Source organism: Oryctolagus cuniculus, unplaced genomic scaffold, assembly GCF_964237555.1.
Source record: "Oryctolagus cuniculus unplaced genomic scaffold, mOryCun1.1 SCAFFOLD_55, whole genome shotgun sequence".
Classification (NCBI taxonomy): Eukaryota; Metazoa; Chordata; class Mammalia; order Lagomorpha; family Leporidae; genus Oryctolagus; species Oryctolagus cuniculus.
Genome location: NW_027208214.1, coordinates 479,963 through 500,201, shown reverse-complemented (window position 1 = coordinate 500,201; position 20,239 = coordinate 479,963). Strand labels below are relative to the sequence as shown.

The 20,239-nt window shown below is 41.5% G+C and overlaps 2 protein-coding genes across 5 annotated transcripts in view; one reads left to right on the top strand and one right to left on the bottom strand.

The window, feature by feature from the left end:
- The window catches only part of LOC127482659 (zinc finger protein 286A-like), a 151,042-nt gene that overhangs the window by 33,641 nt on the left and 97,162 nt on the right, over positions 1-20,239 (bottom strand). The window contains exons 7-8 of the mRNA XM_070067679.1: positions 9,392-9,515; positions 1,770-1,868 (exon numbers count right to left, since the gene is read on the bottom strand). The gene's annotated coding sequence lies outside the window, so the exon portion shown is untranslated. The remainder of the gene's footprint in view (positions 1-1,769; positions 1,869-9,391; positions 9,516-20,239) is intronic.
- Positions 1-20,239, top strand: part of LOC103346476 (leucine-rich repeat-containing protein 37A2) — a 32,604-nt gene that overhangs the window by 4,053 nt on the left and 8,312 nt on the right. For all 4 annotated transcript variants that reach the window (XR_011385809.1, XR_011385808.1, XR_011385807.1 and 1 more), the window contains 5 exons: positions 3,544-3,615; positions 4,230-4,310; positions 9,910-9,981; positions 10,535-10,609; positions 19,496-19,614. Coding sequence is in view for 1 of the 4 variants with exons in the window: in XM_070067678.1 (XP_069923779.1) it covers positions 3,544-3,615; positions 4,230-4,310; positions 9,910-9,981; positions 10,535-10,609; positions 19,496-19,614 (419 nt within the window). In the remaining 3 variants the exon portion in view is untranslated. The remainder of the gene's footprint in view (positions 1-3,543; positions 3,616-4,229; positions 4,311-9,909; positions 9,982-10,534; positions 10,610-19,495; positions 19,615-20,239) is intronic.

Genomic DNA, 20,239 nt, shown 5'->3' with positions numbered 1-20,239 from the left:
CTCCCTGGCCACAGCAGAGAGCTGGCCTGGAAGAGGGGCAACCAGGACAGAATCCAGCGCCCAGGCCGGGACTAGAACCCGGTGTGCCAGCGCCGCAAGGCAGAGGATTAGCCTAGTGAGCCACGGATTATATTTGTATTTAATTTAATTTGTATTTAATGAAATTGGATCCAAGGTCTGTCTTCATACAGGTCCTAAGTTAAGAATGAGTTTTATATTTATAAAGGACTGTATAGAGAAACAAAGAAACAAGAAAATGCAACAGAGACAATATGTGGCCCACCAAGTCTGAAACATTTATCATCTGGCCTTTACAAACAAGGTTTGAAGAAGTTGGTTTAATACAACAAAGGGAAGAAAACATAAACCAACAACATTAATTTGAATGCTGTCAACTGAAAGTTGTTAGATGATCTAATCTTGAATAAGTTAACCTTTTAATGATTTCTTTTTTTTTATCTTTTATTTAATGAATATAAATTTCCAAAGTACAACTCATGGGTTACAATGGCTTCCCCCCCCATACCGTCCCTCCCACCCACAACCCTCCCCTTTCCCACTCCCTCTCCCCTTCCATTCACATCAAGATTCATTTTCAATTATCTTAATATACAGAAGATCAGCTTAGTATACCTTAAGTAAGGATTTCAACAGTTTGCTCCCACACAGAAACATAAAGTGAAAAATAATAGATGATTTTTTTAAATGATGATGAAATCAGATCAGACCTATTGTCATGTTTAATCCCAGTGAGAGTCAAGTTGGGAATTCATAATTTCTTTTTTTTTTTTTTACAGAAGATCAGTTTAGTGTACATTAAGTAAAGATTTCAATCGTTTGCACCCCCATAGAAACACAAAGTGAAATATACTGTTTGAGTACTCGTTATAGCATTAAGCCTCAGTGTACAGCACATTAAGGACAGAGATCCTACATGAGGAGTAAGTGCACAGTGACTCCTGTTGTTGACTTTACAAATTGACACTCCTGTTTATGGCATCAGTAATCTCCCTATGCACCAGTCATGAGTTTCCAAGGCTATGGAAGCCCCTTGAGTTCTCCGACTCTTATCTTGTTTAGACACGGTCATAGTCAAAGTAGAGGTTCTCTCCTCCCTTCAGAGAAAGGCACCTCCCTCTTTGAAGACCTGTTCTTTCCACTGGGATCTCACTCACAGAGATCTTTTTGCCAGAGTGTCTTGGCTCTCCATGCCTGAAATACTCTCATGGGCTTTTCAGCCAGATCCGAGTGCCTTTAGGGCTGATTCTGAGGCCAGAGTGCTATTTAGGACATCCACCATTCTATGAGTCTGCTGAGTATCTCACTTCCCATGTTGGATCACTCTCCCCTTTATTTATTCTATCGGTTAGTGTTAGCAGATACTAGACTTGTTTATGTGCTCCCTTTGACTCTTAGTCCTTTCATTATGATCAATTATGAACTGAAATTGATCACTTGGAATAGTGAGATGGCATTGGTACATGCCACCTTGATGGGATTGAATTGGAATCCCCTGGTATGTTTCCAACTCTACCAATTGGGGCAAGTCAGCCCGAGCATGCCCCAAATTATACATCTCTTCCCTCTCTTATTTCAATTAAGGAACTATTATACCCATGTTGGAAATAGATAATTAAAACAATGGCTACATAATATTGGGAAGTGCACATCATTAATCCTTATTAGGCTAATTACTGGGCCTCTTCAGCAAATAGATTCTTGTCTCAAAAGTACAAGGCTTAAGGAACATAGCAGCATGTGATACTCACAACACTCCTTTGAATGATGATCAGAACTTCTAGGCCATACGGGGACAACCACATCTGCATGGTTCCTCTTGAGCACCTTTCCCATCTGGGCTCCGGAACCTTGCAAACATGGTTTGGAGAAAAACAAATGAGACTACTGCTGGTAGAATAGGCCCTTCATTGTTTCTGCTGGAAAATCCTTTGTAGCCTAATTAGTTTATGCTAGCATATGTATTGACTTCATTTTCAAAATGCCAATCAATTGTTTAAAGCTGAAAGAGAAAGCCAAACACTTTGCCTAGTACTGGAGACACATAAATGAGTAAGACAGGATCCCACCTTCCCAAGAGCTCACAATCTTGCAGGGGAAACAAATACACAAGCTCAAACCAATACCCAACAAGCACTATGTAGCTGACAGAGTGCTGCAGAGGGACCAGGGAATAATAAAACCACACTGCTTTTTAAAAATTCACTTTTCCTTCTTCTACCTACTCAACCATTCCTTCATTTAATAAACACCTGAGTCATTTCCATGAGTCAGTTTTAAACATAGTGGGCAATGTAGATGAGCAAGGCCAAATCCATGCTTTCAAGAAGTTTATGCTCTGGGGAAATGGAAGGCACAAGTAACGATATCAAAAGAAATGGATATAGAGTCCAGACGAGGAAGAAGACTTTGGGCTGGGTCAGGGACGATGGAACCAGGGAGCAATGCCAGTTGAACAGGACTTCCAAGGGGGCAGTGGGCATCATCAGACGTCTTGGAGAGAATATCGTGGGAGAAAGGGAAAACATGGAAGCTTCTGAGGCACAGAGATGCAGGGAAAGCTGGAGGGTGAAGCCAGGTCTTCCAGGCCTTTGAATGCTGAGCAAGAGTCACCACAGGGAACCATGCTGTCACAGCAGTGCTCTAAAACAGACTTGAGCTTGCACCACAGTTACCTGGGGCTCTGAACCCTACCCCCACAGTAACTGCCTGAGTCGGTCTAGAACAGGGCTGAGAATCTGCCTCTTCTGTAAGCACCTAGTGATGTTGGCCTCGGAGAGTCACTTAGGGCAAGTCCCACTGGTGACTGCGCGTGGGACAGGTGAGAGAAGAAGATTCTAGAGATGGAGCCACCAACAGATGAGTTGCAGGTGAAAAGTGAGTGTCAAATTGTAATCAGTGGAAGTAAGAGTCCTCTACCACCAAGAGTGTTTTCAAGTGGGAATCCAGTGTCGTGCTGTTTTCTGACGGTTCTATCATGGCTTTCATGGACTATCAAGCAACAAGCAACAAATAAATTTCCTTTAGTATGACAGAAAGTGTAATTCTGAATCAGTTCAAAATAATGAATTAATTAGAGAACCAATTTCATTTCAAATGATTCAAAAGGGCATCTTCTTTTCTGGTATTGAATGAAGTTAGAAAACTAGGACTAAACCAGGAAAGATGTGAAAATGTGAGTATTCTTTGGAATATTAGACATTAAAAATGGAGATGACAGCTTTGCTCCTTGTTTCAAATGGATGAAGACTATGAAAGTTCATCTAATCAATTCTGCACTCAGGAAAGTTTACCACCACAATCTATCAAGATCTATAGTTGTGTATGTCATTGATGAAGGTTCTAACAGTGAGACTATTAGGAGAGGTTGTAAGAAGGGGTAGTATCTCCAGAGGGTCAAATACAAGTCCAAAGCTTTACAGTTTAGGTAAAAACTGCATATCCAACATTATCAAATGCAAATTTTATTATCCCCACTGACTATATAGGTAATAGCTAACCAAGGCAATGTTTTCCTTTTCCTAGAGATTTATCCTGCAATAAAATAGAGTTTATCGAAAGACGTGCATTTGAGTCACTCCCTTTTTTGCAGTCTATGTAAGTTACAATTTCATCACATTTGGAATTTTAATAAATCTTCACTGTTCACCTTGAAATAGGGTTAAGATTCTACTTTACATTTGTAGTAGAAGGTTGCTAAAATTCTGTAACAGGTCCTTTTCCTCTCTAGCAAAAATACTATCAGGTACAAAGGTCAGAGTGAATCCCACAGAGCAGGGCTTCTCAGCCAACATGATTTTGCATTCAGGTAACAGCTTGCAGCCCTGCACGTGCTGCTGACACTGCGTGAGCTAAGCCCAGCCTGCTGTTAAGCCACTTACTATGTACAGGACAAACCTCCACAAGAAAAGCATTATCGAGTCCAAAATGTCAATAGCATTCAAGTTGTGAAACTCTGTTCCAGAGAAATAAAGATCACACAGTACAAGTATGTCATGTAATATGAAAATAATATGATGAAATTTAATGTAAATGTGCAAGTATAATTCAGAAACCAAATCTTCCAGTACCAGTAAATTCTTTAGTGTGTAGATAAAATGTGGAAGTATTGTTTCATCTATAAAAATTAGAATCACTCCTGAAAGAAGAGTATTCTGAAAATATTTCTTTTTTTCTTCTTCATTCTCTTTCACTCGTGTCTTTTTTTGTAGAAATCTTGGTTGCAATTTACTGACAGAACTGAGCTTTGGAACATTTCAGGCGTGGCATGGAATGCAGTTTTTGCACAATGTGTAAGTGCAATAGATGATGAATACATATTTAAAAACAATTTGTGTATAAAAATTGTATATAGTTATGCTTATCTGGGTATTAAGCCCTGTATATAAACTCTGCAAAGAAGGTCTTCATTTCCATTTTTTTTCCAAAAATCTAACACAAAGTACTCTGCGAGAAAAAGGTTCTGGTGCTTTCTCAGGGTTGCCTGCTTTTAAATCCTAATGCAAAAATAATTCTTGGGACCCAGCCAAAGGGCACATCTCTCCCCATCACCCACCCAGATCATAAGCTTTTTCCAAAATGTATTTAGCTCTCAATTTATAAATTATCTGTGGATACTAATAACTTTTGAAATAGGAAGAAGTGGCATATATGTTAAACTGTAGTGTTAAAAAAAATAAGAAAATACACTGCTCTAGCCTAATCCCACATATTTTGTCCTGACTAAACTGCAACAGAAAGTGAGTTTTATTCACTTTCAACTCAACAATTCTGTGATGTTCAATGGCCCAAGGGAATTTTAGATTCAAGATACAGATTCTCCACTAAACCTGATGTTGAAAGACTATCCACCTGTTCTGTAGTTCAGAATCCCAGTCATAACCATTCTGGTTATGAGGGAAGGTTTTAGGATGTGTGGAGGATGGACCAACAGTGCCTGCAGATCTTGGGGAAGAACACTGAGAGTCTGTTTTTCCTATATCCATACACTGGGGAGCTGGTTCCTGGAGCCCCAACACCAAGTGGTTTTGGTAGCATCAGTAAAAATGGCCTCAACATATATCATTCCATTAGATTCCCTCCTAAGGGGCCGAGTTCCAGTACAGTTTTCTGTAGACAACACAGGGAGAACATCTGTGGAATCACAGCATATGAAAAGTAATGAATTCATTTAAGAACATTCACTGAGTGCCAGGCCCACCGAGTGCCAGGTGCTGTATTAAGTGCTGGGGGTACAAATTGGAACAGGACAGAAGCTTTGTCTCCAGAGACTTTCATGCCAGCAGGGGGAAGTTGGACATTGATGGGAAAATGAGTGACAGCCATGCTAGCATCTGTGCAGCAAGGCCAGAGAGAGGAGCTGAAAAAGTAGGAGCAGAGCTAGGGATGGCGCACAGTGCACGAGGCACCAGTTCATTTATCTCAAGATTCTGTGTCCATCTTAAGCCAAAGAAAAAAAGCATTTGCTTCATGGTGATGCAAAAACCAGAGCTAGCTGGTATTGGAAACTAATTCTCTTATCATGCGATCTGAACATATCTAACTCGTGGTTGCTTCAAAAATTGGCACAATGGCTGTAATACACCAAGTGTGTGTTGGGAGCTGGTCTCCTTTATTTGGGGACATATTCTTTTATTAGACAAAGCAAATCTGCTTCAAGGAAACTTTTGGTATCACCGTTGCCCCAGGAAGACACCAGTGATCTTATGACCAAAGATGAGGGTTTTTAAAGTGAAAACAATGCTGTTCACTGCATTACACAGTCCAGAAAAGAGTTCCAGCTAAGCTGGATTCATCATGAACTGGAGTCTAAGCTTCAAGGCTTTACGCTTGCACGTGCCCCTTCCAAGGTCCTGGGAGGGGCTGGAGCAATTTTTATATTCATAATTCTGCATGTTTCATTATAAGGGATTCCCCAAATTAGGTTAAGCTCACGCTCAGCAAAATCTGCATTCACCATTACTTTGCACGTACTACATGCAGCCCAGTAAACATTCTTCTGAATGAAGCCTCTGTGTATAACAGCAGTGTGGTAGGATCAGTCTATTGTGAATCTGAAATCCACCTCAAAGACATGCCAAGAGCTTACCAGTGACATAACTCTCTTCGAATATTAATACTCATCAAATCTTTCAGTGAAATCAGAAATGAAATATATTATGGAAAATCACCAGTAATTGATAATTCTAAACATTAAGTATACTTTATTTCTTCTGCTTCATTCATGTGCATTAAATCTTAACTCATTGGCTTCTTTCTAAAAATTGTTTTAGTCACTTCATTGGTCCTCACAATACAAGTTTCATAGTTTAGTAGTGGAAGGACTCTGGAGTGTAGAGAGGGTCTCCCTTACCCAGACAGAGCACACCCACATGCTCACTCGTCTGTTACTCACAAGCACTGTGGGTGACTAGGAGGAGAGTCCAGGCTTTCTCCCTCCTCGGATATTCACCCCACTGCTGACACTGTAGGTGAGCTGGGTGTGGTCGTACACTGAAGGTCAGCCATGGGCATCGCCTCCTTCAGGCAAGCTGTGGATACACCTGCATTTGCACACTGCTGGCACAGTCCTCCCTCTGTGGTGTGTCCTGGAATCCAAACAGCATCTCCCCAAACTCAGAGAGAGGCATAAACCTTACAGATGAAGAGAACAACTCAGGTCTGCCCTTTGGGGTGTTTTGTAAGGGTTCACAAGTTTTCACATTGTCACTTCCTGCAACTATTACACTTTTCTTCTCATAATCTTTTCATCTGCACCATATTCTCATCTGTGTAGCAAGAGGTCTTCTTTTCTCTTAAGGTAATTCTTCCTCTGCACCGTATGCTTCTCTTAAAGTATTCTCTTCATTGGCTTTAGGGTTTTTTTGTTCTTTTACTTTTTTCTTTAAGATTTATTCATTTATTTGAAAGTCAGCGACACGGCTGGTGCTGTGGCACAGCAGGTTAATGCCCTGGCCTGAAGTGCCAGCATCCCATATGGGTGCCGGTTTGAGACCTGGATGCTCCACTTCCAATCCAGCTCTCTGCTATGGCCTGGGAAAGCAGTGGAAGATGGCCCAAGATTCTGATAGCTCACTGGGATGCACTTTGGAGGAGCTCAGCTTCATTCTGCATGCTCATCTCCATTCATTCTCTCTCTCTCTCTCTCTCTCTCTCTCCCTCTCCCTCTCCCTCTCCCTCTCCCTCTCTCCCTCCCTCCCTCCCTGCTTGTCTCCCTCTCTCCCTCTGTCCCTCTATCCCTCTCCCTCTCTCTCCCTCACTCTCTCTGATACTGGGCATACAGGCTATTTTTTTTTTGAGAGTTTGAGTTTTTTTTTGTTGTTGTTGCTCATTTTACACATACTTCTCTTTTCTCATTATAATTCCTGATTTGATTCAAATGTAGACAAAATAACTTAGACAAAGTTCAAACATTATCCAATAGTCATGTGGTTACATATGACTTTGAGTATGCAAGTAATACATCTCATAATTTAAAAAAAATTTGAGAAGCAACAAATTAAAAATAAAATTAATCCACAATCCAAAAACCTAAACCCAAATATTGCTAAGACATCAGTCTATTCCTAAAGCAGATGTTTCTTTTTTTAACTTTTATTTAATAAATATACATTTCCAATGTACAACTCCTGGATTGTAGTGGCTTTCCCCCCCAATAACCTCCCTCCCACCTGCAATCATCCCATCTCCCATTCCCTTTCTCATCCCATTCTTCATCAAGATTCATTCTCAATTATCTTTATATACAGAAGATCAACTTAGTATATACTAAGTAAAGATTTCAGCAGTTTGCACCCACACAGAAACACAAAGTATAAAGTACTGTTTGAGTACTAGTTATACCATTAATTCACATAGTAGCACACATTAAGGACAGAGATCCTACATGGGGAGTAAGTGCACAGTGACTCCTGTTGTTGATTTAACAATTGACACTCTTATTTATGTCAGTCATCACCCGAGGCTCTTGTCATAAGCTGCCAAGCCTATTTTTAAGGCTAACACTGAGCTTGCCAGGGAGGAACTGTCTAGGGCAAGTTAAATACACAAAACCCACACAAATCTCACTATTCTTACAGAAAGTCAGCCAATTTTCTTGAGTAAATGCCCCACAGGTGGCTGCAAGCCTTTGGTTAAATTTCCAGAATTATCAAAAACTTGATTCTGACCACTTTTACCATTTTGTTGTTCCCTTTATGAAGGGATAAATTTTCAAATGTTCTCACTCCACTGTTTACATAGGTTTCCACTGATGTCACCTACAACATGCTTTTAAATCTCTAGTCTCAATGACTCTGAGCTAAATATCTAATCGTGGGATAAGATTAGGGAAAAGGAATAAAAAGAGAAACTAATTTTCATGAGCGCTATCCTGAGAAGGTTGATGAAATTTTCAAAGTACTTCTATATTTAGTCATCTCAAGCTTCAGATTAAAGTGACAAATATTTGGACCCTTTTCTGCACACATATTAGACACAGTCTGGGGCAGGACTGAGCTCAAGCTCCAGCTTTGCTTCTTACAAGTGCAGTGACCTACAACAAGTTACACAGCCTCTGTGACCCAGCACAATATATATCACATAGGCTACTGGGGTACAATACCTATCACAGAGGTTATTGGGAACATCCAGTGTTGAATGCTGAACACAGATGCTTGGCAGCCCAATCAATATCATCTGTGAGAATTATTATTTTCACAGTCTGTAACAGTACAGTATGTTTTTGAGTAGAGTTAAACTAAAGGCAGTTTTTTTACCTGTTTTTGTTTTTGTTTGCTTGCTTTAAAAAATTTAAAAATCTATTACGACATTTAGGAATGAAATTTCCCACAACATGAATTTATTCATTGTATTGGTATGGAAACAAAATGTGATTTCTTTACTCAACAAATATTTATTAACCATGCAGCAAATTTCAGGCACTATGCCACACACAGGCATAACAAAGACAATAACAATATCCCTGCCCTCAAGGAGCTACAGGCCAGGAGACTGACAGGCCAACAGGTGATGACAAGCAACGTAACAAAGACTGTGATGTGATGTGATGCAATGTGACGTGATGTGACGTGATGATGTGGTGTGATGTGATGTGATGTGATGTGAAGATGTGTGATGTGAAATGAGAACACCAGTGGAAGAACGTGACAAGAGTATGGCTTTGACGTGGGTTCTTTTTCCATCAACTAAATGAATTAAGTCATGGCTTGTTTAAAATTTCTAAAGATGAAAGGCAAGCACCTTGAATTATGGAGAACACAGGATTAGTGTTTCCTACACAAAAAAGGGCTTCCCTATCAGTGTGGTCACTTCTATACGTCTTTCTTTTTTAAGACACAGACAGCTCCCATCCACTAGTTCATTTCCCAAATACCTGCAATGGCTCGGGCGAGGCTAGGCCAGGCCCAGGCTGAAGCTGGGAACCAGAAACCAGTCCACGTCTCCAAGTAGGCAGCAGAAACTCAACCAATTGAGCCATCACCACTGCCTCCCAGGGTCTGCATTAACAGGAAGTTGCAATTAGAAGATGGAACTGGGAATCAAACCCAGGCATCTGATTTGAGACGTAGGTATCCCAATCTGGTTGTTAATTGCTAGGCAAAACACTGGCTCCACTTCTAAGGCTTTTCACCTAAAAAGTTCTTTTGCATATTTTTTGTTTATTATGCATTTTTTTGTATCTTTTCTCTTTCTCTTTCTTTTCTCCATTCATCCTCTAAGAGACATAGGTAGTTCCCAAAGAACAAGTGCTTTTTGAATTCTAAGGGTGATTTATAAGTACACAGAAAGTAATTTTAAGCCCAAAATGTCTACACAAAAAAGAATATAATTTCTCATACAATCTTGTGCTTATTGAAAGGCCGATAACTTTAATTCCATTGCATTTTTCAGAAATCTCAATCGTAATCCTCTGACAAATGTTGAAGATTCATATCTTTTTAAACTGCCAGCATTAAAATATCTGTAAGTATTAAACTAATCCTTTTTTATTTTCATCAAACATTAAATATTTGAGATTGAGGCTAAAAAGTCATGATTTTAAATTAGATTACTGAAAAAAAAATAAATTAGGTTACTGAAAAAAAGTTATTGACTGAGGCAAGAACTGAGAAAGAATTTATCATGGGAAAGACAGCTGGCAGGGCGAGACAGTGTTACATGCAAATACATGTTAGGAATACCATTTATCCCAAGCAAAGAGGTATAGATGTAAATTTTTTTAAAGAAAAAAATAAGAATTAAAAGAGGTCAGTGTAGTATAAAATGAAAAATAAGACAATGGCAGAAAAAGGTGTAGGTTCTACTCTTCAATGCCAAGGTCATTAATCTGATGATGCAAATAGTAAAGTCATTTCAACCAGGGCTTTCTGGAACGGTCTCCATGACAAACTCTTGAGCTGTCTTGCTTTATAGAGAAGCCAAAACTGATGTAACCACATCTTCCTGAAACAACCTTTTTAAGGACAGATCTTTTTATTGAGGTCCACACCATGAATGTTTGGGCTTTCTCCTTCAGAGACTTGGGAACAACACAAGTACCACTTACCACAGTTGAGAACATCCTCATGATGACTCTTCAATTGGAAAACCTGTAAGTTATCTTTTTCTTAGGTTTATTTCCATGTAAGTCTGTAGACTTGTTTTCTTAAGTCAGGCTTATGGAGGTATAATTTTTATGTATTTCAATTCACACTGTAAAGTTTGCTGAGTTTTGGCAAACACGTGGTTATGTAACCACCACCAAATTCCAGATGTAGAACATTTCTATCAACCCAAAAAGGTCCCTCATGGTCCTTTCCAATCGATCGTCTGCTCCCATCCCCAGACCCAGGCCCTCAAACCACTCACCCTGTTTCTATTCTTGTAGTTTTTCTTTCCACAGAGTCTTATAAGCAAAATCATGTAGTAAGTGTAGCCTCTTGTGTCTGGCTCCTTTACTCAGCATAATCCTTTAGAGATTAAACTACTATTCATGTTGCTGCCTCTACCTATTGCTGAGTAATATTCCAATTGTGTAGTTACACCAGTTTGTTTATCCATTTCATCAGTTTATATAGAACTGTGTTTTCCAACTTTTTGCAATTATAAATAAAGCCGCTAGCAGCACTCACATGCAGGTCTGTGTGTGAATATGTGTCTTCATTTCTTTGGTGTAAATATCTAGGGGTAGGACAGTGCATTACCTACTAAGTGTATATTTAACTGTTTAACACACAGCTAAACTGTTTGCCAAGTAGCTGCTGCAGTCTGCACTCTCACCAACAATGTTCGAGAGTGGCACTTGCAACATGTGTTGTCCCAGTCCTCAGATTTCAACTTTTTTAACAAACATTTAGAAACTGGACGTTGTGGCACAGCATTAAGATACCACTTGGGGGGCTGGCACTGTGACTCACTTGGCTAATCCTCCGCCTGTGGCACCGGCATCCCATATGGGCACCGGGTTCTAGTCCCGGCTGCTCCTCTTCCAGTCCAGCTCTCTGCTGTGGCCTGGAAAGGCAGTGGAGGATGGCCCAAGTGCTTGGGCCCTGCACCCGCATGGGAGACCAGGAGGAAGCACCTGGCTCCTGGCTTCAGTTCAGCGCAGCTCCGGCGGTAGCAGCCATTTGGGGGGAGGTTGGGGGGTGAACCAATGGAAGGAAGACCTTTCTCTCTGTCTCTCTAACTCCACCTGTCAAATAAATAAATAAATAAAAAGATAGCACTTGGGATGCCTGCATCCCATATCAGAGTGCCCAGTTTGAGTCCCAGCTACTCTGCTTCCAGCTAATGTGCACCCTGGGAGGTAGCCAATGGTAACTCGAGTATTCTGGTCTCTGCCACCCATGTAGGAGACCCACACACTGAGACCTATATCCTTGGCATAGTCCTGGCCCAACCCTGGCTGTTACCAGCATTTGGGGAAGTGAACCAGCAGATGGAAGGTCAATCAATCAATCTCTCTCTCTCTCTCTCTTGTTCTTTCAAATAAGTTAAAAAATAAAACTTTTTTTAATGTAGCTCTTCTGCCAGTAGATAAATAGTGGAATCTCTATATGTTTTTTTAGTATTTAAAAATAGTTACTTGAGAGTCAATCAGTTCTCTCACCAAATGCCCACCATGACCAGCACTGGGCTGAAGCTGGAATTGAAAGCTGGGAATTCAACCGAGACCTCTCACTTAGGTGGCAGGAACCCCAATTACTCAAGCCAAAGAAAGGCAGAAGAACTATATTAGCAGGAAGCTGGAATCAGGAACCAGAGTGAAGAATCAAATGCAAGTGCTCAAATGCGGGACTCAGTCATCCTAACGCTGGCACCTTGGGTACACTCACTGCAGTTTAAACTTAGACTTCTCTAATAACTGACGATACTGTTGTGCAAATATCTTTACCAAGTGTCTATTCAAATCTGTTCCCATGTAGTAATTTGATGTTAATCTTAGGGAGTTTTAAGAGTGTTTTATATGCTCTGGGTATGAGTACTTTCTCTCAGATATATGTTTAGTAAATACCTTCTCTCTGGTTGTAAGTTATCCTTCCACTCTATTAATTGTATCTTCTGAAGAGTAGAAGTTAATTTTTTTTAATGTTGGTGAACCTATAGCAACTTTTTATCTTGTATGGTTTGTCCTTTTATTCTGCTTTCCTGAAAAAATCTTTCAAATAACCCATTGTCTAATCTAAAGTTACAGAGATTTTCTCCTGTTTTCTTGTAGAAACTGTAGAGTTACATTTAGGTCCATGATCCTTTCTAGTTAATTTTCATGCAGAGTTTGAAGTATCTCAAGTTTTGAAGTTTTAAAAAGGATTTCCTTAGAGCCCTATTCTGACATTTTACCATAAACTCACTGCAACTTCCATTGTGACCTCCCCCCTGCCAATTGGACAAGCTAAACAGAAACTATGATAAGGCTAGTTGAGCAGACTCCACAAGATAAGAATGGGGAAAGGCCTCTCATAGCATACCCTGCCCTAATCACTTCTGTCAGATCACCTCCTTGACTAACTTTCCCACATCATCAAGTCCACTGGTTTCTGCTCTAGCCTCCTCTTCCTCAACCTTGGGCAGCATCTGCCACAGTGGATCCTCCCAGGTCAGTGAGAGGCCTTCCTCTCCAAAGAGTCAAAGCTCTCATCATCAACAAGCTTTCTCAGTTAGCCAAGGCTGTGGTGTTCTAGCTGCTTTTTTCATACTTGACCATCAGTGGACAGGAAAAGTGCTAGCATTTTCTGGAGCCATGTGCAACCAAGGCTATAAAAACCTGAAAGCAATTGTTACACTGGAGTTCATTATTGGAAGTCCTCAGGAGTTTAGACAAAGCAGGCCAGCTCATTTGTGTCATGACTCATAGGCGATGGTCCTTAATGCATTCTTAAAGACTTACTTATTTATTCAAAAGGCAGAAATACATGTAGGGTTTTTTTTTTGCCAGAGTGTTTTGGCTTTCCATGCCTAAAATACTCTCATGGGCTTTTCAGCCAGATCTGCGTGCCTTAAGGGCTGATTCTGAGGCCAGAGTGCTGTTTAGGACATCTGCCGTTCTATGGGTCTGCTGTGTATCTCGCTTCCCATGCTGGATCGTTCTCTCCCTTTTTTATTCTATCAGCTAGTATTTGCAGACACTAGTCTTGTTTATGTGCTCCCTTTGGCTATTAGTCCTATCATTATGATCAATTTGAACAGAAATTGATCACCGGGACTAGTGAGATGGCATTGGTGCATGCCACCTTGATGGGATTGAATTGGAATCCCCTGGTATGTTTCTATGTGGGTGCAAACTGTTGAGATCTTTACTTAATATATGCTAAACTGATCTTCTGTATATAAAGAGAATTGAAAATGAATCTTGATGTGAATGGAAGGGGGGAGGGAGAGGGAAAGGGGAGGGTTGCAGGTGGGAGGGAAGTTATGGGGGGGGGAAGCCATTGTAATCCATAAGCTGTACTTTGGAAATTTATATTCATTAAATAAAAGTTAAAAAAAAGAAAAAAAAAGAAAGACAGAAATACACAGAGAGAGAAAGATCTTCCATCTGCTGGTTCCTAGCTCAAAAGACCACAACAGCCAGGGCTTGGCCAGGCCAAAGTCAGGAGTCGGAGCTTATTCTGAATCATGTGGGAGCAGGAGCCCAAGCACTTGGGCCATCCTCTGCTGCTTTCCCAAGTGCATTAGCAGGGAGCTGGACCAGAAGCGGAGCAGCTGGGACTTGAACCAGTGCCTATAAGGGATGCTGACACTGCAGGTGAAGGCTTAACCTGCTACAGCACAGCGCTGGCCCCTTTATTGCATATTAATGTGCAATGGTCTTTAATACTTAAATATTATCTAGTAAGAATAAGTTATACCTCAGGTCATTAGCAATTTCAAAAGATTTTCCAATATTTTTTAAAATTTTATTTATTTATTTGACAGATAAGAGTTATAGACAGTGAGAGAGAGACACAGAGAGAAAAGCCTTCCGATGGTTCACTCCCCAAATGGCCACAATGGCTGGAGCTGCACTGATCGAAACCAGGAGCCAGGTGCTTCTTCCCAGTCTCTCACATGGGTGCAGGGGCCCAAGGACTGGGGCCATCTTCCACTGCTTTCCCAGGCCATGGCAGAGAGCTAGATCAAAAGCAGAGCAGCTGGCACTAGAACCAGCGCCTATATGAGATGCAGTCGCTGCAGGTGAAGGACTAACCTACTGCACCATGGTGCTGTCCCAGATTTGCCAATATTTTTAAAATTAATGATTTGGGGCCCAGCGCTGTGGTATAGTGGGCTGTCTCCACCTGCAGTGCCAGCATCCCATATGGGCACCGGATCCAGTCCTGGCTTCTCCTTTTCTGATCCATCTCTCTGCTATGGCCTGGGAAAGCAGTAGATGACCTAAGTGCTTGAGCCTCTGCACCTGCATGGGAGACCCGGAAGAAGCTCCTGGCTCCTGGCTTCAGATTGGCCCAGCTCTGGCCATTGAGGCCATTTGGGACGTGAACCAGCTTAAGATGGAAGACCCTTGTCTCTGTCTCTCCCTTTCTGTGTTTGTAACTCTACCTCTCAAATAAATAAAAATCTTCTAAAAAATAAATATTTTATCACTGACATCATCCCTAGTGCATCCATTTTAGTAAGCAGCAAAACTACAACATTCTCTATGCAAGATGCAGTGTTCCTGCCAGAAATGGTCCCTAGTGGGGCTGGTGTTGTGGCGTAAGGTGAAGTTGTCTGTGATGCTGGCATCCCATATGGGAGTGCCAGTTCAAGTCCCAGCTGCTCCACTTCCCATCCAGCTCCTTGCTAATGAACCTGGGAAAGCAGCACAGGATGACCAAAGTGCTTGCCCCCTGCCACCCAGGAGAGACCTGAATATAGTTCCTGGCTCCTGGATCCTGGCTCCTGACTTCAACCCAGCCCAACCCCAGCTGCGGTGGCCATTTGGGGCATGAACCAGTGGCTGGAAGATTTATTCACATTCATTTATATCATTCATATTCTCTCTCTCTCCCTCTCCCTCTCCCTCCACTCATTCTCTCTCTCTCTCCTTTCTCTCCTCCACCCAACCATCACTCTGCCTTTCAAATAAATAAAACTTTTTAAAAAAAAAAATCTTAGCCACTCAAAAAAATAAATGTTCCCTGGTGATTATATTCAGTATTGGTCTTAGAAATACAAATTGAGGTACATGCTGTAAAACAACTGATTTGAATGCCTCAAAAATCCCAATGCCATGAAACACTGCAAAAAAGGAACAGTTCTAAACTGAAGAAAATTAAAGAGCCATGAAAATAAAATGCAATGCCTGATTTAAAAGTAGCCAAGACATGTTTGGGACAACTGAGAGCACCTGCATGTGGACCACAATAGATGGTGATATTAATGTTAAAGCTGACTGGGTGATAATAGTGTTGTGGATATGCAGGAGAATGCCTTTGTTCTTAGGAGATGCAGACTTCAGTTTTAGCAAGAAAAGGTCATCGTATCTACAGCTCATTCTCAAATGGTTTGTCCAAGAAGTGCATAGAGACACACACGTGGAAAGTGAATGTGGCAAAATGTTAGCAACAGTTGAATCTAAGTGAAAGAATATGTAAATTCATGACACCAATCTTTCGGATATTTTTGTAGTCTTGAAAATTTTCAAAATACAAAGTTAGGGGTAGAAAGGACTCAACAAAAATTTCCTGTTAGAATTGAAGTCTAGTAAAACACTAGCTTAGCATTCTGAGTGCATTCTTTCTATATGAAGCTTTCCCTGGACCCAAAGAAGTAACATTAGTCATCTGTAACAACTCAACCATTGGTTATTCTATTGGTTAGAAAGAGCCTGGCCCACTAAGTGTATCCAGTGTTAACCTAAACTCTAAAGAATAGTACAAAAAGTACACCGAGAACCCAGGCACTGCCATACAGGATGTGGGTATCACAAGCAGCATACTTCTCATGTGCCCCCAACCCACAGCCTTCGTGTTTCCATGAAACACAGGTTCTGTTTTCCTAATAAAGTCATCCTTTTGCCTCAGAGAAGGCCCCCAAACAACCCAAGGTGGGAGAGCATCAGTGCTGTGCAGGTAGTGGTTTGCAAGTGAATAACTACAGTGTCTAACTGTGTTGCACACTCACATGTGTCAGGCACACCTCAAGTGCTGATTCATTTGGTCCTCACATCTCATTAGAGGTAGGTGCTATCAGAATGAGGTGGTTGAGAAACAGAGTCTAAGCCATTTGCCCAAGATCATATTATTAGCAGAGCTAAGATGTGCACCTAATCTGGTGATGGAATCTGTATTCCTAATCACTAAATTATACTGCTTAAGTATAATCTTGAGGACTCACTCCTATTAAACAGGCTGTTTTTATCTCCCTGAACAGCCTCCAATAATTCTTAATAAGATAACCAACTAGCTATGTTAGCATTTTTGCCAATTTTATTTTAAAAATACTCAAACCTACTAGGGACAGGCTTTGTGGCACAGCAAGGTAAGTCACCACGTGTGATGCCAGCACTCCATATTGGAATGTCAGTTTGAATCCCAGCTACTCCACTCGGCTTTTGTGGCCATTTGGAGAGTGAAAAATAATAAATAATAACATAAATAAATAAATCTTTTTAAAAATAATTCAATCCCCCAAGAAAAGTAAAGAATAGTACAAAAAGTACACCGAGAACCCAGGCACTGCCATACAGGATGTGGGTATCACAAGCAGCATACTTCTCATGTGGACTCAATTATTAGCCTTCCTTCCCTCCTCTGCTCCCTCACTCCCACCCCTCCCCCTTCCTCCTCCTCTCTCTTGCTTCTTCCCTTCCTTCTTTCCTCTGAGCAGTTTCATAGTAGTTCCAGAGATGAAGAAATAATAGACACAGTGGACCACCTATGTGGATAGATGTATATACCATAGGCCATGACCACAGCAAAATACCCGCCACCTCAACTTGTGCTTTTATCTTTTTATCATTCTTCCCTTCCATCCCTCCTTGCGCTCCCCAATCCAGTTTCCATGTAACCTTGACCTTCTTACTGTTACTATGGGCTATTATGCATGTTCTACACGTTTATAGAAATGGAACCACAAACAGTATGCACTGTTTTCTAACCAGTTTTTGTCACTCAACATGACTCAACATGACTAAGACACTCTTGTTGTTGTGTGTACCAAGAGTTAATTTCCTTTTATTGCTGAATAGCATTTCATTATATGAACCTACCATAGTTTATCTATTCACCTATTTGTGAACACTTAGGTTGTTCCAGTTTGGGGGTATTAGAAATGAAGCTGTTTGCACTTACGCCCCATGTAGGAACTCTGTCCTTAATGAGTTGTACTATGAGAATTAACTGCAAAACTTGTTCTCAAACAGTACTTTTTATGTTGTGGGGTGGGGGGTTGGTGCAAAGTGTTGAAATATTTACTTAGTATAGAGTTGCTCTTTTGTATATAAAGTCAATCAAAAGTGAATCTTAATGAAGAATGGGATGGGAGAGGGAGTAGGAGGTAGGATGGGAGTGGGGGTGGGAGGGCAGGTATGGGGGAAAAAACACTATATTCCTAAAGTTGTACCTATGAAATTTGCATTCATTACATAAAAGCTTTAAAAAATAAAACAAATAAAAATTAAACTGTTTATGAGGCAGGCGTTTGGTGCAGCCGTTAAGCCACTACCTGGGATACTCCAATCCCACATCAGAATGCTTGGATCCAAGTCCCGGCTCTGCTCCACCCCAGCTTCCTGCTAACGTGCACCCTGGAAGGCAGTGGGTGATGCCCCAAGGACTTGAGTTCTTGCTCCTCACATGGAAAACCAAACTAGTTTCTGAGCTCCTGGCTTTGGCCTGGCGCAGCCCTGGATGTCGCAGACATTTGGGGAGTAAACTACCTAATGAAAAGATGTGGCCAGCACCGTGGCTCAATAGGCTAATCCTCCGACTTGCTGTGCCAGCACACCGGATTCTAGTCCCGGTCGGGACACCAGATTCTGTCCGGTTGCCCCTCTTCCAGGCCAGCTCTCTGCTATGGCCTGGGAGTGCAGTGGAGGATGGCCCAAGTCCTTGGGCCCTGCACCTGCATGGGAGACCAGGAAAAGCACCTGGCTTCTGGCTTTGGATGAGCACGATGCGCCGGCCACAGCGCGCCGGCTGCAGCGGCCATTGGAGGGTGAACCAATGGCAAAAGGAAGACCTTTCTCTCTGTCTCTGTCTCTCACCGTCCACTCTGCCTGTCAAAAAGAAAAAAAAAAGAAAAGATGTGTGTGTTTGTGTGTGTTTCTCTCTCTTCCTTCCACAGAAACTTTTGAAATGATAAATTAAAAATATCTATAATAAAAATAGACTGACAGTTTCTTAAAAACACACACCTACCATAAGTTGCAGTCTTTCCATTTCTGGGTATTTAGGGAAGCACCACCTGACACATCCCAGGGCACTCCCTGGCAGGAAACAGGGATCAGAAATGGAGCCAGGCACTCCAGAAGGGGATGTGCTTGTCCCAAGCAGCATCTTCATGGCTGGGCTAAACACCTGCCTGGTCAAATTACTTTCACTCACCCATCAGTGAGCGAGTGTTCCTTTTTCTCCACATCTTTTCCAACAATTACTGCAGTCAGTTGTTTTTCTGGGACCAGAGTAGTTTCTAATAGTGAACACTTCCAACAGGGATGGAGAAGGGGACTCCAGAGGTTGGGGGAAGTCCTCCTGTGCACTCCCAACCCACAGTGAGACTTGTGAACTGGAAGGAGACACCCCTGAGTCAAACGACAGATCCATGGTGCCCAATGCTCACCCTGTTGACTTTATTTTGGATACACCACACCCACTTCCATGCCTATGCCTCCTTGGGCCACCTCTCCCTCCTTCCTTTATTCTCATATTCAAGACCAACAATTGGCCACCAGGCTCCTACCCAAATGTCCTGGCCACATACCTCAAGAACTCCTTTGCTGGCACCTTGGCTCACCTGTTTGACCCACCCAAGGAACCCCTTTACAGGTAACTTAATTCTCTGTCTCTATTCATAGGATCTTACCTAGCCATATGGCCTGCTGCCTCTGCCAATTTAAACATACTATCGAGGTTGTCTGCAACACTGTCAAGCTTCACTGTGACAATGAATGCCTGCCAAATACGACACATTGCCGTGAGTCGGAACTTCCTGAGGATCTTTTTTAATTTTTATTTGTTTTAAATTTCTTATCTTAAAATTTTAGGTTCAAGTTTAAAGTAACAATGTAATTAATTGCTGAATTTTTATTCATTCATTCAGATTTAAACTCCCTAAATTGCTACACTGCTCCCTTGCTGAAAGTCAGGTTCCCAATCACCGCTATGTAATTTAATAACATAGTTACTGCTATGTAATTTACATATGCACAAAGGATCATGGAAAAGAGGTGGAAGGGGAAGGAAGTAATGTTGGGAACCACACACGTGGTGTTCTGTGCTCTTGGGTGCTTTGCTTTTCAATGATAACTCATTTGCACACAGTCTATAAACTGGTTTTCTATGTGTTGGGCCTCAAGGGCCCTCTGTCTTATAGAACAGGTCTACACTGCTCACTGCGGTTGTTTGTTTTTGCACTTGTAGAAAAGAGTACAAGTGATGCTGTTTTATTGGGAGCCTGGGAGTTTCTGGTCCCATAACCAGAAATGGCTGCCTGGCTCCTCTGATGCAGTCGGAAGGCTCCTCCATTCCTGTAGACTGTCCAATTCTGAACCTGCTCTGAGTCTCACTTTTCTATCCACAGAACACTTGGGTACTTTTAA